This window comes from Trachurus japonicus, chromosome 24, assembly GCF_045865225.1.
Source record: "Trachurus japonicus isolate A0001 chromosome 24, Traja_1.0".
Classification (NCBI taxonomy): domain Eukaryota; kingdom Metazoa; phylum Chordata; class Actinopteri; order Carangiformes; family Carangidae; genus Trachurus; species Trachurus japonicus.
This window is the reverse complement of record NC_140930.1, coordinates 5,835,547-5,851,322: the sequence shown is the minus strand read 5'-3', so window position 1 is coordinate 5,851,322 and position 15,776 is coordinate 5,835,547. Positions and strand designations below refer to the sequence as shown.

General features: G+C 40.3%; 1 protein-coding gene across 4 annotated transcripts in view; it reads right to left on the bottom strand.

The window, feature by feature from the left end:
* The window catches only part of LOC146961223 (protein NLRC3-like), a 141,747-nt gene that overhangs the window by 108,339 nt on the left and 17,632 nt on the right, over positions 1-15,776 (bottom strand). Inside the window, exons 3-8 of one of the 4 annotated variants that reach the window (XM_085770299.1) lie at positions 5,385-5,724; positions 5,113-5,286; positions 4,606-4,779; positions 4,281-4,454; positions 4,099-4,145; positions 2,082-2,782 (exon numbers count right to left, since the gene is read on the bottom strand). In XM_085770299.1, the coding sequence (XP_085626425.1) occupies positions 2,250-2,782; positions 4,099-4,145; positions 4,281-4,454; positions 4,606-4,779; positions 5,113-5,286; positions 5,385-5,724 (1,442 nt within the window). In that variant the 3' untranslated portion in view covers positions 2,082-2,249. Of the gene's footprint in view, positions 1-2,081; positions 2,783-4,098; positions 4,146-4,280; positions 4,455-4,605; positions 4,780-4,853; positions 5,028-5,112; positions 5,287-5,384; positions 5,725-9,753; positions 9,863-15,776 lie in introns of those variants that run through there. The other 3 variants (XM_085770298.1, XM_085770295.1, XM_085770300.1) reach the window with 3 other exon arrangements.

Below are 15,776 nucleotides of genomic sequence, written 5' to 3'. Positions count from 1 at the left end.
GATGACATCAGAGACCATTTAAAACAGATGTGTCGACAACAACAGCCCAGCAGTCTCATGTCACTGAATCTCTGTGGACAATAATCAGCCACATTTACCTGGGGGCTAAATAAAATAAGCTCTGCAGCGACCTCTGCTGTTTCAATTACACGTGTTTACCAACAGTTTTTCCCCATTGCGCAGGTAGCGGGTGTGGGTGATGTGTGGAGCTCTGCTTCAGCAAAGTCAGGAAAGTCTCTGACAGTTGTACTGAGTGTAGATGACACAAAGTCCGGTTTAGAGTTTATCTGAAACGGAATCACCGACTTCCTTATTGACACATCGACAGACAACAATCAAACTAGAAACTGATGACAGCCGAAACCAAAATACTTAGATAATAAGTTATTTCTTTCTCCGAACTTCCACACATCCACAACAAGCTTTAACCCAACAGAAAGTTACAGTTGTTACCGCTCAGTTTCTCTGCTGCTCCTTCTGCCTCCGTTTCTGTCTCTGCGCATCACTGAAATATCAGGTGAGTGTGTGGGCGTGTCCAGGTGAGCTCTGTAATATGATACATGCAGGTGAGTCTGTCGGATGAAAGTGGAAAAAGTAGAAAAACTAAAACTGACGGTGAAAGACACGGAACGGTCACTTTCATTAAAGGTGTTTGACATGAAGTAGATCACCTGACAGAGTCCTGTGGATCAGAGTGAACTTGGACATTTTATCTCTCACACATTCATTAACGTTACAGCAAGACACACACCTGAATAAAGATGATCTTGAGAGGGTGGGAAAATAGCAACGTGAACTACAATGATGATAATGCAAAGGAAGTGATGTTTATCGTAAAAAAAAAAAAAATGTTTGGAAAAAAAAAACTTTTAAAATATAGCCTATATATACTTTTAAAATATAGCCTATATATATATATATATATATATATATATATATATATATATATATATATATATATTGTCTATGAATATATATATATATATATATATATATATATATATATATATATATATTGGGCTATATATATGTAATAGCCTATATATATATATATATAGCCTATATATATATATATATATATATATAAAAATCTTTTTGTATTCATTTAAATATGGGTTTCACTCATTTAGGCCTATATGGTTCATGGTAATGTGCACTGAGAAAATGCAGCTTAAATACAGTTAATGTCAAGGTGAATAAAATAAAACATAAATATTTTCAGAGATTTACAATTTTTCAGTATAAAATTTTAGTTTACAATATATATTATTCAATTCATAAAATTACTATTGGCCCACTATATTATAATTTAAGAGTATTTTAATTTGAGAAGGAGAGGAAGAAGGAGAGAGAGAGAGAGAGAGAGAGAGAGAGAGAGAGAGAGAGAGAGAGAGAGAGAGAGAGAGAGAGAGAGAGAATTTTCAGTTACAAAGACCTTTATTTATCTTTTATTCACTGTACAAAAACATAACACTTCTACATTTACATTAAATCCAGATTAACATCAATGTTGGTCCAAACAGGAGAAGTTATGTCCTTTCGGTCCAGTTCAGTTTCCACTGTTTCAGATTTCTTATTCTCAGCAAGTAGATTAAAAAACTGTATTCAACAATAAAACAAAGTAAGAAGCAAATAAAATCCCAATAAACAGATTTTTCTTTTCAGATTTAGCATATGATTGAAAACAGTGGATTTGTCACTGCGATTAATAAAATAAGTGGAAACAACTTTGTTCCCTGATGAAGATTTTCCTCAGTGTGACCTGTATCATGGAGAACATGTTCTCAAAGGGACTCCGAATCACTTAACACATTTTACTGTGCAGCACCTTATTATGACCACTATAAGGTTTGGTTATGGGCTACATCTAGTGGCCGTAGTAATTATGACAGGACAGACAGGTCAATAAAACACTATATGACACAGAGGAGCAGTTTTCAGTTCCTACTGTATGTGAAACCTGCAGTTTTTGTTCTTTGTTCAATGTTCAATCTCAGAACAAATTTAAACATGTTGTCACTATTGTCTTTTCCTAAACCTGACCAAGCCATGACTGTAACTACAGTGATGATGGTGAGTACGATATTGATCACAATGATGTTATCAGACAAATTAATATTTAGTGTGTGAGCCTGAGACAGATCTGCTTCACAGTATAGAGTGTGTGTGATGGTGAACAGAGTCAACTTTGACTTCAGCAGCTGACCTGGAGTCAGCAGAGTTTCTGTCCTCAGGAGAGACAGAGAGACCTACAGAGGAAACACAGACACTGAGGAACCAGAACCGATCAAGAACCCAGGATACAGAGGTTCAGTGAATGTGGTGTTGAAGGTGTGGAGGTGGATCAGTTTGTCAGAGGAGACACTGTAGAAGGACAGAGTGCCAGCAGGATAGTCCACATACACTGCTGCTCTGTTAGAGACACAGGGGGCGGAGATGGGTGTCTCTCTGTTGTTGTGCCAGACAGAGTAATGGCCGTCATGATCAGAGCACCTCAGACACCAGGACTGATCATTTGCTCCAAACCAACAGTCTTCACTGTTTCCTTTCCTTCCAATTCCTCTGTAACTCACTGATGTATGAACCCGTCCTCTCCACTCGACCTCCCAGTAACAGCGACCAGTCAGACCATTTCTACACAGCAGCTGAGGCAAGTGGTCAAATCTATCTGGATGATCAGGATATGACTGATCCTCTCTCACACTTGTCACTGTCCTGTTGTTGTCAGACAGTTTGAGTTGTTTGTTCACTGTGTTCATGTCCAGTTCCAGTTCACAGGCATCTGATGCAGAGAACAAAACAAAACACAGCTGCAGTTTATCATCTGTTCATTTATCAAAACTTCTATCAAAAACTGTCACTTATACAACCTTTCTAGTCCCACAGTTTTTGGTCAATTGTCACCAAATTTACTACGCTGCATCTTTAGACCGACTTACACAAAAATACCACCCGGCATTTTGATATTTGAGAAATTGAACCAACAGTGCATGAAAACGTTTGACTGTAAACAGTACTGTAAACATCTTCTTGAAAAAAATGACAATATTTTGGAGTCGTGGTTGATGAAGTTTGCCAAATATCAGAATTTTATCTAATAAACTGAATTTTTGACAACATTTTGAATTCTACTCTTATAGGAACAATTGCAGTCAATGTAAGAGTGGCATTTTTAAACATTAGCCTAGATTTTTATCTTATGAAGCGAAACACATCGTTAAAAATAAATCACCAACATTTTCATGCTGTCAAGCTGCAATACATGTATTATCAGATTTTTGTCTTAATAACAGAATTTTTGACATTTTGACAGTTGGCTGGTGTCTCCCTGAGTCCATTTGTCAGAGGATTGTGAGTTCAATCTTCAGCTGAGGCAAAATGCTATTGTAATGCTCATGATCTTGTTGTCTTCCTATTTTGTCTCTTATTACTCAGATTTGCCTAAATATGTCCAAAATTGCCTGGCCCTGACCATTCCTGAACAGAAGCTTTAATTAAATTAATTGAATTCTTACATCTTTCCAACCACACTGACAAAAATAAAAACTAAATTCTGAATAAAACATTGGACAATTTAGATTTTGCATGTCTGGAAAGTGTAAAAATCTAGTGTAACATGTGGCTGCTGTGTTTTCATGAATCAAACTTAAAGGGGAACTATGCAAGTCTGCTCGCTTTTCCACTGTTTTGGTTACGCTGCTCTCAGCGATGTGTATGTGTTTACAATGAAGCCGGCGAAAAATCCATAAATGGAGCGGTGGATAACGTTATATAACATATACGATGTTACGACGTGTGTGTTTGTGTAGTCTTAACCGGCATAAACAAAAGATTAGGGGTTACAGAGCGCGTTTGTGTTGTGGGGTGCAGAGACAAGAGCTGGGACACCGGGGTGGCGACCGAGTAACTACACTGATGTTGCAAGGTTGATTTTCAGCCGTAAGACGTCGCCAGGTGAAGGCAAAGAGCCTCCGTTCACACTCGTAATAAGTCATGTAGTTAACGATCACAATTACTCCAGAGTTTTTTAATTAAGGCAAAAATGTAGCATAGCCACAGGAGAAATCCTGCTTAGTTCCTCTTTAAAAACACACTCACACTTCCTCAAACCAGGTCTCAGCGTCTGAGGTTCACAATGGTCCAACCTGGAGGAGGAAACAAAGTCAGGATCAACTTAATCTACCTTCACTCATCCGCCATGAAACATGAAGCAGAGTTCCTCAGTTAGTCAGAGAGACAGAGACACAGAGAGCTGCTGTTGTCTGTCTATCTGTCAATACCTGAGAGTGTCCAGTCTCCAGTGTGGATCCTCCAGTCCAGCAGACAGCAGCTTCACTCCTGAGTCTCCCGGATGATTGTAGCTCAGGTCCAGCTCTCTCAGATCGGAGGGGTTGGAGCTCACAGCTGAGGCCAGAGAAGAACAGCCTTCCTCTGAGACCTGACAACCTGACAGACTGAACACACACAGTGCTGTCATTGAAATTCTATTACAAATAATGAAATAATCAGAAAGAGGACATAACTCAGACAAATGATCAACAAGATTCAGCAGACACAAGTATTGATGAGCTACATGGATCAAAGTCTTGACAAACATCACCCTACCTAAGAGTTTCCAGTCGACAGTGTGGATTCTCCAGTCCAACAGACAGCAGCTTCACTCCTGAATCCTGGAGGTTGTTGTTACTCAGGTCCAGTTGTCTCAGACTAGAGGACTGGGAGCTGAGGACTGAGGACAGACCTTCACAACTTCTCTTTGTGATGTCACAGTGTTTCAGCCTGAAAAAGGATTTTGAGAAAAATAAATTCCCATACAAATATGTCACGATATGTAAAACCAACAAAACAAAAACCTGAGAGTTTCCAGTTTACAGTGTGGACTCTCCAGTCCAACAGACAACAACTTCACTCCTGAATCTTGCAGGTTGTTGTTACTTAGGTCCAGTTCTCTCAGACTAGAGGACTTGGAGCTGATGACTGAGGACAGAGCTTCACAACTTATCTTTGTGATGGCACAGTGTTTCAGCCTGAAAAAGGATTTTGAGAAAAATAAATTCCCATACAAATATTGTAAATACAGGTCACAATCTGTAAATTCAACAAAACAAAAACCTGAGAGATTCCAGTTTACAGCGTGGACTCTCCAGTCCAACAGACAACAACTTCACTTCTGAATCCTGCAGGTCGTTGTTACTCAGGTCCAGTTCTCTCAGACTAGAGGACTGGGAGCTGAGGACTGAGGACAGAGCTTCACAACTTCTCTTGGAGAGGTTACAGCCACTCAGTCTGAAAATTAAAGAAGAAAACACAACACCCCAGTTCGAAAAAATGTGTTGTTTGACCAAATTAGAAATGAATATCCAGATGGATGTATGTGCATATACAAAGCTTTGTTGGAGGCTTTGACCACTGGCAGCAGCCTCAGAAGAGCCTCCTCTGAACCAGAGTATTTCTTCAGGTCAAACACGTCCAGATCTTTTTCTGATGACAGTAGGATGAAGACCAGAGCTGACCATTGAGCAGGAGACAGTTCATCTGTGGAGAGACGTCCTGATTTCAGGGACTGTTGGATCTCCTCCACTAGAGAACGATCATTCAGTTCATTCAGACAGTGGAACAGATTGATGCTTCTCTCTGGAGACAGATTCTTAGTGATCTTCTTCTTGATGTACTGGACTGTTTTCTGATTGGTCTGTGAGCTACTTCCTGTCTGTGACATTAGGCCTCGTAGGAGACTCTGATTGGTCTCCAGTGAAAGACCCAGAAGGAAGCGGAGGAACAAGTCCAGGTGTCCATTTGGACTCTGTAAGGCCTTGTCCACAGCGCTCTGGTAGAAGGGTGTTGATTTTCCTCCTAATACTTTAGTCCACAGGGAGTCTTTTTGTTCTTCTGACAGCAGATTGACTCCAGAGTTGATGAAGGTCATATGAACATGAAGAGCAGCCAGAAACTCCTGAACACTCAGATGAACGAAGCAGAACACCTTGTCCTGGTACAGGCCACTCTCCTCTTTAAAGATCTGTGTGAACACTCCTGAGTACACTGAGGCTGCTCTGATATCGATGCCACACTCTGTCAGGTCTGATTCATAGAAGATCAGGTTTCCTTTCTGCAGCTGCTCAAAAGCCAGTTTTCCCAGAGACTCAATCATCTTCCTGCTCTTTGGACTAAAGTGTGGATCTGTCTCATCTCTTTTATCATACTCGATCTTCTTCAGTTTGGACTGAACCACCAGGAAGTGGATGTACATCTCAGTCAGGGTCTTGGGCAGCTCTCCGCCCTCTCTGGTCTTCAACACCTCCTTCAGAACTGTAGCAGTGATCCAGCAGAAGACTGGGATGTGGCACATGATGTGGAGGCTTCGTGATGTCTTGATGTGGGAGATGATCTTTCTGGCCTGCTCCTTAACTCTGAACCTCTTCTTGAAGTACTCCTCCTTCTGTGGGTCAGTGAACCCTCTGACCTCTGTCACCACGTCAACACACTCAGGAGGGATCTGATTGGCTGCCGCAGGTCTTGTGGTTATCCAGAGGCGAGCAGAGGGAAGCAGTTTCCCCCTGATGAGGTTGGTCAGCAGCACGTTGACTGAGGTGGACTCTGTCACATCAGTCAGGATCTCAGTGTTGTCCAGAGGAAGTCGACACTCATCCAGACCGTCAAAGATGAAGACGACCTGGAACTGATCAAAGCTGCAGATTCCTGCTGCTTTGGTTTCAGTGAAGAAGTGATGAACAAGTTCCACCAAGCTGAACTTTTTCTCTTTCAGCACATTCAGCTCTCTGAAAGTGAATGGAAATGTGAAGTCTATGTCCTGGTTGGTTTTGTCTTCAGCCCAGTCCAGAGTGAACTTCTGTGTTAAGACTGTTTTCCCAATGCCAGCCACTCCCTTTGTCATCACTGTTCTGATTGGTTCATCTCTTCCATGTGGTGCTTTAAAGATGTCTTCTTGTCTGATGGTTGTTTCTGGTCTGTCTGGTCTCCTGGATGCTGTTTCAATCTGTCTGACCTCATGTTCATCATTGACCTCTCCAGTCCCTCCCTCTGTGATGTAGAGCTCTGTGTAGATCTGATTCAGAAGAGTTGGGTTTCCTGCTTTAGAGATCCCCTCGAACACACACTGGAACTTTTTCCTCAGGTTGGATTTGAGTTTACGTTGACAAGTTGCAGCATGACTTTCTAAACAAACAAGCAACAAATAAGAATAATTAATCCATGACAAAAACTATGTTTAAACATTTCCTTTCAAAGATTTTTCCCCCTTTCATGTCAGTAAATGTCTCATTTCTCCAACATAGGCGCGTTTCCACTGCAGGAACTTTGGGGTAATTTTATGGGGCCAGCCCCGTTGGTGCGTGTCTCCACTGCAGGAACCTCCCCCACAGAGCCACTTACAGGAACTTTTACAGGGCCGAACGGAGTCCCTGCCTGGGGGTAGGTACTCGGATCGGCCCTGAAGACATCCTGGTGGGGCTTGAGATTTTACTCTGATGCTGATTGGTCAGACTCAAAGCAGGATCATGTGACGCTAAGAGAAAGCCCCAAAGTAATGCATTTTTATAACCCAACGTTACTAAAAACGGAAAAATGGCCGAAAAAAAGAGAATAACTCAGTAAAAGACGAGAGTAGCAGTAGGCCTGGTAAAAAAAAAAAAAAAGAGTGGTAAATAGGCGATCGCGGGATTACGTGACGATCGAGATGGCTTTTTTTTTTTTTAAGAAAGCGTCTATACTGACAGAAAACAACAACAACAACAACAACAACAACAACAAGAGCAGTAAAAAAAAAAAAACGCTGCACAACGACCACGCAATGATCGAAACTGTTGCACGTCGCCATAAGAGCCCGGTCGGTCCTGTCTGCAGTGGATACACGGCCACCGAGAGGGCCGAGTGAGAGGACGGTTCCTGTAGAAGTTCCTACCCCCTCCTTTTACCAGGAACTCCTGCAGTGGAAACGCGGCTCATGTTGAATCTTTAGAGAAATCCTCTTACTACTCTGCAGACAGTCAGCTAGGTCCTCTTGCTTCATTCTCCTCAGGAAGTTCACTGTGATCTTCAGAAATGCCTCTCTGCTGCTCTTCTGCTCTTCATCTTCACCATCCACAATCTCCTCATCCTCCATTTTAGGCCTTAGGACCCTCTGGACCCTCTTCAGCTCGTTCTTCACAAAAGTGACAATGTTTTCCTCCAGCAGCTGGAACAGTTGATAAAATGAACATTTCAATTAAAAATTAAAAATAATAAATAAAAATAAACAATAAATCTGTGATTTATATAATTTAACAGTAACAGTGTGATTGTACATGTACAAACCATAAATATCAAGTTCAGGTCTGGTTGATGCTGCTGGGCAGACTGACTGCTTTGGACCTCAGAGATCACCTGCTGAGCTCTGCAGAGAAAAGATCAACATCACGGGGAAATGAATTACTAAATGGGTTTAAATTCCAACATTGATAAAGCGAGGATGGAAACTGACTGGCAGATGAGATGACTCAGTCATAACTCAAGATAAATAAAGAAATAAAGATGAAAAATGGTTCACAGAAGTTGCAAAGTTAAGCAACACTTAAGTAACACCACAGTAACTGAATAGTGGCCTAAAAGTTTTCAATTTAAAAATACAGCTGCAATTCTGATCATATGACTAAAACAGTGTAAAAGTGTTGATTCTATGAGCCAAAATTTAGTGGAACAGATCTCTGACAGACAATCCATGGGCGACTTTACAGTGTCAAAAGTCCTTTGCATCAGGGCATCAGATTGCCAGATACCTGACACCTTTTGGGGAAGTGATTGTCCACTTCTTTCTACCCATTACACGTGGGAGAGAAACCAGTCAATACCCTTTGCAAAACCTCTGAGTCCAGGCTTGCGACACAGCTACTGTATGGTCAACCACACATGAAGCCAAGGCCCAGTTCAAAGGTGTGAACAAGTCTGGCTTGGCTGACAAATTTAAAGTTTGAATGTCCTCATAAGTAGAAGTTAAGATCACAGATCACTTTGGATTCATACTGTATCTTTGACTGCAGACCCTCGACAACTACAACAGTAGCCATGTTTACATGTGCATTTTTTCTACAAGCTGATTATAATCATTCTGAGAGGAAAATCCAACCTCACTGTTTACATGGACGTGGAATAAAGTGGTCCAATTAAAACGTGTGTGTACACTCATCAAGCAACTACTGTAATCAGAACTCACTGTGTCTGTCAGGTTTTCAGGGAATGCAGGACCCAAATGCAGACTTGAATAAACACAAGGCTTTATTTGCCAGGCTTAACTGACACAGGAACATAGAAAACACACCATGGAAGGACGTGGACAAATGACAATGAACCGACAAGGACAAAGGGAAACACTGAGGTTAAATACATGAGGGAACGAGACACAGGTGGTGCAATCAGACAGGTGAGACACATTAGGTAATCAAGGGCAGGGCGCACACAGGAAGACAGGACAAGGACTTCAAAATAAAACAGGAACTAAACTAAACAGACAAGACAAGGAAAACAACAGGGTCATGACAGTGACATACACAGTGAAGTTCAGCTGATCAAATTTGTTGAAAACAGTACAAAGAGAAGCTCTTCCCCTGGTAAACAAATGCTGTCAAAAAAATCCACCAGAACATGAGCAGCTAACTAAGAAGGTAGTCCCGTACAAAAGCAGATAATGAAGCTTTGGACCAAGACATGTTTCCTCTTTTAAAAGTCCAACATCAACAAAGTTTAGTTTTCAAATCTTACCTTCCATAAACAGAGTGTTGTCCACTTTTAAATAAGATAGGATGATCCATAGACCGTTCACTCTTCATGGACACACAGCTGGGTTCAGCAGGCTGTCCACCTTTAAAGAAGATAGGACGATCCTTGGACCGTTCACTCTTCATGGACACACAGTTGGGTTCAGCAGACTGTTGTCCACCTTTAAAGAAAATGGGACGATCCATGGACCTTTCACTCTTCATGGACACACAGCTGGGTTCAAGAGAGTCTAGTCTCTGCAGCTGCATCCTGATATAAAACAATAAACAAAGATTTAATTTTGACTTCATTTAATCATTTGATTAATCAGTGGTTGGTGGTTAAAGGACAATTCCAGGCGAATTCAACTCGGGGGTGTATTTTCATATCATTTTAGGTCTAAAAGAATGAATCTGAAGATTTTCAGTTTAATCGCTCCTGTTTTGCGTTGGTGCGTCTGTCCCTGCATCGCCACGGCAGCAATGAATGGGAGTGGATGTAAGTTCCGCTGTTTAGGCTGTTTACAGCCCTCAAAGCCGCATTTTTTTTCCACAGACAGCGTCAGATGGCTACTCAAACATGCACCGAGAAGTTTATTTACTTCAAGCAAGCCGACATGTTTGTAAAACTAGATCTAATTCAAAGTCTCCCGGAGTCTCGCGCGAGCCCGAAGTTGCAGTGCGCAGTGTGTTCAGGTGCAATGGGAGCTACCGCTTGTGTCATAAACACAGGAATATCAACTCTTTACTTGCTTGAAGTGTACATTTTTTTCCACAGACAGCGTCAGGTGGCTACTCAAACATGCACCGAGAAGTTTTTTTTACTTGAAGCAAGTAAAGAGTTTTTTTTTTTTTTTTTTTATCAAAATTTTATTTAATTCCTCAAAACATTAGGAAAGAAAACAAAAAACGTAGTGAATAATACAGGGCACAAGGGAGTGTGATAAATAAACGATAAACAGTACTAACAAACAAGACCACAGTAAAAAAAATAAAAATAAAAAAGGGGAACAGAACCAGAGCAAAATTGTAAAAAGATGCTCTGATACCACACAGCAATAACAAATACTTCACAGACAAGACTCACATACACAAAAACAAAGACAACCACAGACAAACAAGACAAACAGGGCCTGTAGGGTTAGACAACCCTAGAATTTAGAGGAAGAGAGAGAGAGGAAAAAAAAGGGATAAATATTAAATAAATTAATAATAATAATTATCATAGAAGCTATGCGTTAATTTTCTGAATATGCTCGATGGCCTTAGACCAGGTCAGAAGAGACTCAGATTTTGCTCCATTGATTCTGGCAGTAGATCTTAAAGAGTTGATATTCCTGTGTTTATGACACAAACGGTAGCTTTTCCCACTGCATGTGAACACACCGCGCACGGCAACTGGGTCTCGCGCGAGACTCCGGGAGACTTTGAATTAGATCTAGTTTTACAAACATGTTGGCTTGCTTGAAGTAAATAAACTTCTCGGTGCATGTTTGAGTAGCCATCTGATGCTGTCTGTGGAAAAAATTGCGGCTTTGAGGGATGGAAACAGCCTAAACAGCGGAACTTACATCCACTCCCATTCATTGCTGCCGTGGCGATGCAGGGACAGACGCAGCTACCGCAAAACAGGAGCGATTAAACTGAAAATCTTCAGATTCATTCTTTTAGACCTAAAATGATATGAAAATACACCCCCGAGTTGAATTCGCCTGGAATTGTCCTTTAATAGTTGATTTTAAGTTATTATATCTGATTACTAGTTTTGTGACAGTGAGTGTGAGTTACCTCTGAGCTTTGGTATGGTTCTCATGTTCCCCCCACAGAGTGGTTTTAGAGGTAGGAGCCACCTCCTCTCTGTCCTCACACTGATCCATAGCAGAGCCCCTACCTACACACACAACACATCACAACAACAACCGATTTTTAAAAGGTTTCATAACTGACCAGGGGAATCCCTGACAAATGTTCTCATTCAAAGGGTCTGATGAGGAAACCTCTCTCTCAAATTTAGTATATTAATTTAGTATAATTGGAGTGCAACTCTCGTTAATACGTTGTTTTTTTTTATTTTACAAATTTCACTCTAGCACCACCAAAATGCATTTACCGGCACCATGAAAGTGGTACAGTGGCCCAAATGTTTTTGTGTGTGTTTTTTTACATAATGCAATGTAACACCTCAATAAATTTCCTCTAAATGCTTTTCAGTTTTTGTTAATTTCAGAATAGCACCACCAAATATACAGACTCCCCCGCACACAGATACTTGCACAAAAATCTTCAATGGCTGCAACAATTACGTCCTGTGACCTTTTAGGACAAAAAAAGAAGAAAAAAAATGTTATATTTGCGAATCTACTCGTTCCTCTCCTGTCCAACAAATGGATGTACAAACTATTTTTTCTCTCACTATAGCACCACCAATATGTATTTACTGACACCATGTAAGAGGACATTTACCCCATAGTAACTTTTTTGACATTCATTTTTTCAAAATGTATTCATTGTATTGCAAGGCTTTGTTAAAATGTTTCCAAAACCTACCATTTCACATGATCACTTAATAAGTGAGGGAATCAGAATTTATCTGAAAACCCCTTTACCAAAATAAAAGAGTAACCTTTCCCATCAAAAAGACACCACTTTTTTCTGGACAATTTAAGAATTTAACAGGTGCGAATTGTCTTTGTTACTGTACAGGCCACACCTTAAGGTGGGTCTTATTTTTCTACGTATCTCACAACCCCAATTCTGCAGCAGAACCTTTGGAACTTCCTTTAAGAACTGTTGAGAATTAAAGTCCTCAAAGTTTTGGACAGTATGATCTGTGAAAAGCCCCTTCATGCACTTCATGCCACTGAAAATGTTTCAACCTGTAACTGTTGTAGTGTATTATCTACCACACTGTCACTGACAAGATAAAAATCCATTGTATCACCAAACTTGTGCACCACCTACTGTGCAGCTGGTGTCCTACTGTGTGTGTGCCATTCCCTTTTAACAATTACTTTAACCACATTTTAATGCAAACTGTTGAATGTTCTATAGCAACTTATTAGCTACTTTCTGCCAACCAGTTACTCCTTCACACTATTCTTTGTAAAATCCATTTGTAGAAAAATAATCATTGAACTGGACACATAGATCATGGGAATTACATTTCAGTCACATTATGTCTGTGTATCTGAGTCACAAGATTGTTATGTGTTTCAGCCAAGTTGATTCAAACTGTCCCAACCAGTTCTGACACACCCTGAATGCTTCACTGATCACCGAGTTTAGGTTACAATCAAACTACTTCCAACAGGAAAACATGAAAATCCTTCTCAAACCAATCTGCTTTAACTCAGAGGGAAACCAAAGAATAAAACTCTTTAATAACAAACTGAATCATTAAACAGATCATCCAGAAACATATGTCCTGTCAAACAGTGATACAATAGAGTGTGATGCTGCTTATGAGACAGATTTCTCAGGTAGGATTCTCACCCGGTCGAATCACAGACACTTTCCAATTCCAAGTAGAAACATTTAGAGAGAAGAGGCTTCTAATTTTCCTCGCCAGTCCTGGTGTCTGTGTTTGAGCTGAATCTTATTTTTTTTTTATCCTTGCAGGGTTTTTGGTTGTTGTTAAAATGCACCTCAGACAAGTTTACTCAAGTTCTCAGACTAGTTCTTACTGGTTTGTGATCACGTGAGCTCAGATCAACTCAAACTGCTGCTTGTTCTGCATCAGATTCACTTAAAATAAAGCATGCAGCTTAACCTGAAATCATTCTTCATCAAGACTTGAGAATATTTATAACAGCAAGCACCAAATAAAAACAGAAATCCTAAACCAGCTAATCATCATTAATAATTATTTATAATTCCCAGTCAAAAAATGATACATCACAATGTGACCAGTGATCCTATTCAGGCATTTACAGATTTCTCAGGTAGGATTCTCACCCGATTAAATCACTTCAGGTTGACTTTCAGAAACTTTCCACCTTCATAGAGGAAACATTTGGAAGAAAAGAAGCTGCTCATTCTCCTTCGTCTGGCTGGTGTTTGTGTGAGTTACGCCCTCATGAGGGCACCTATCTGGAAAAAACATCAGTGACGTCAAAACCACGTATAACTTGTGGCAGAAACTCAGTCTTCAGTCTATCCACTAGATGGTGCAAACCAAACATTTACTGTAATATATGAATGCCAGCTACATATACAGTATGTCAACATACAGGCTAAATTAGGTGCAAATACATGGCTCTGCAGACAATTACCAACACACGAGTAGAAGCCCATAAGGTTTTTTTTCCCCATATAGGTCTGTATTTATTTTTTTCCAGGAAAATATTACAGACCTTATTTCAATTATTTTTCCCCACTTATACTATTAAAAAAAGATTCTATGTCACTTTCTATGTCTGATTATTCACTTCTCTTGTATTACTGTCTATTGTCGAACCATATTGTATGTGTCACGGCATAACGGTGAAGTAGTTTCTTCAGACACTGTTGCTCTGCATTCATTATTTGGAGGGAACCTGATTTCTCCCTGAGCTCCAACATTAAGGGTGCATGCAAGCTTGCTTAAAGAACAGACTAAAACTGTGCATTAAAAACAGGTTTAAATAGATTAAATCAAAATGCTTTATCACAAGCTGGTGGAGAAAGGGTAACATATACTACCAATACAGTAACAAGCACATTTTCTCTTTATCTTTGACCAAAGTGCTGTACAAAGGACGATTAAAATACACTAAAGAAGTTGGTGACACAAAAGAATACAGTACAACAATGTAAAAATGACATAGGTGTCATGTAAATGCATTAAAAGGAGGAAAATAAGAAGCAGATATTTATGACAATGGACAAGAAGGTGAGTGAACTAAAAACCTAGATTTGAAACTGGAGATGGAGGGAGCTCATCTGATATCAGCTGGACCTTCTGTCCAATAGTTTTTGAGCAGACACTGGGCAGGCTCTGTCAGCTTTTAGTTTTAGACACAAGTGTGGTGCATGTTGGAAGGATGAGCTTTGAGGTCTGAGATGTGAGGTGAAGCCTGCACATTGGGAAGCTTCAAAGTGAGACCACATTCACTGCCAAAGACTCTCAGACAGACGACACAGAGACACAGAGGAACCAAGACTGACACAGAACCCAGGATACAGAGGTTCAGTGAATGTGGTGTTGAAGGTGTGGAGGTGGATCAGTCTTGGACATTTCCAAGTTGGGATTTCTGACTTCCGAGTTGTTTTGAACGCAGCAGACTTTCCTTATGAGTTGTACATGCGCAGTAGCTCGCGCATGAAACACACCACATACCGTGATCAAAGACAGGTGATATCTACTGAGTATCTTTGCCGCGATACTGTGATATTATACTCTGGTATCGTTTGACAGACCTAGGCTGACAAGTTTGTTGTTCGATTGCTGATGCCTGTGTTATTATCTCATCACCTGACGTTCTCAGTAAAGTTAAGCTGCTGCCAACTAGTCAATATTAACTCAAAGAGTTTTATTTTATTATAAGAACCCAAATGAACTGTAACACATACCACCACCACCCACCATAGTGGCAGGCAGTGCATCTCAGCAGCAGCAGCAGCAGCAGCAGCAGCAGCAGCAGCAGTGAGGGCCCAGTTAGTTGGGCCTAAATGTGTGGTGTTGGTCTTTTACAATGTTGTTAATGGTAGCAGTTTTGTATTGTGCAGAAAAGTGGGGAACACGCTTTAGAATGGGTCCTATAATATAGGCTAATAGTCAAGTTTTATTTTGAAGTTTGGTATAGCTTGCAGTTTATCTCTAAAACTGTAACTGTAATTTTATGAAAGCATTTTAACATCAATTTTTAATTCTTGCTGATTATCATCACAGAACAAATAGGCCTACACTTCATTTTTATTAAATGAATCAATCCACAGATTCATTGTTGATATATTCTGAATTTATCAACTGTAATGTCTGATTTATATAGGCTGCAAGTGTCACTAAGAGCTGCCCAGACAGTGAAACAGATATCAGACAGGTTGGAT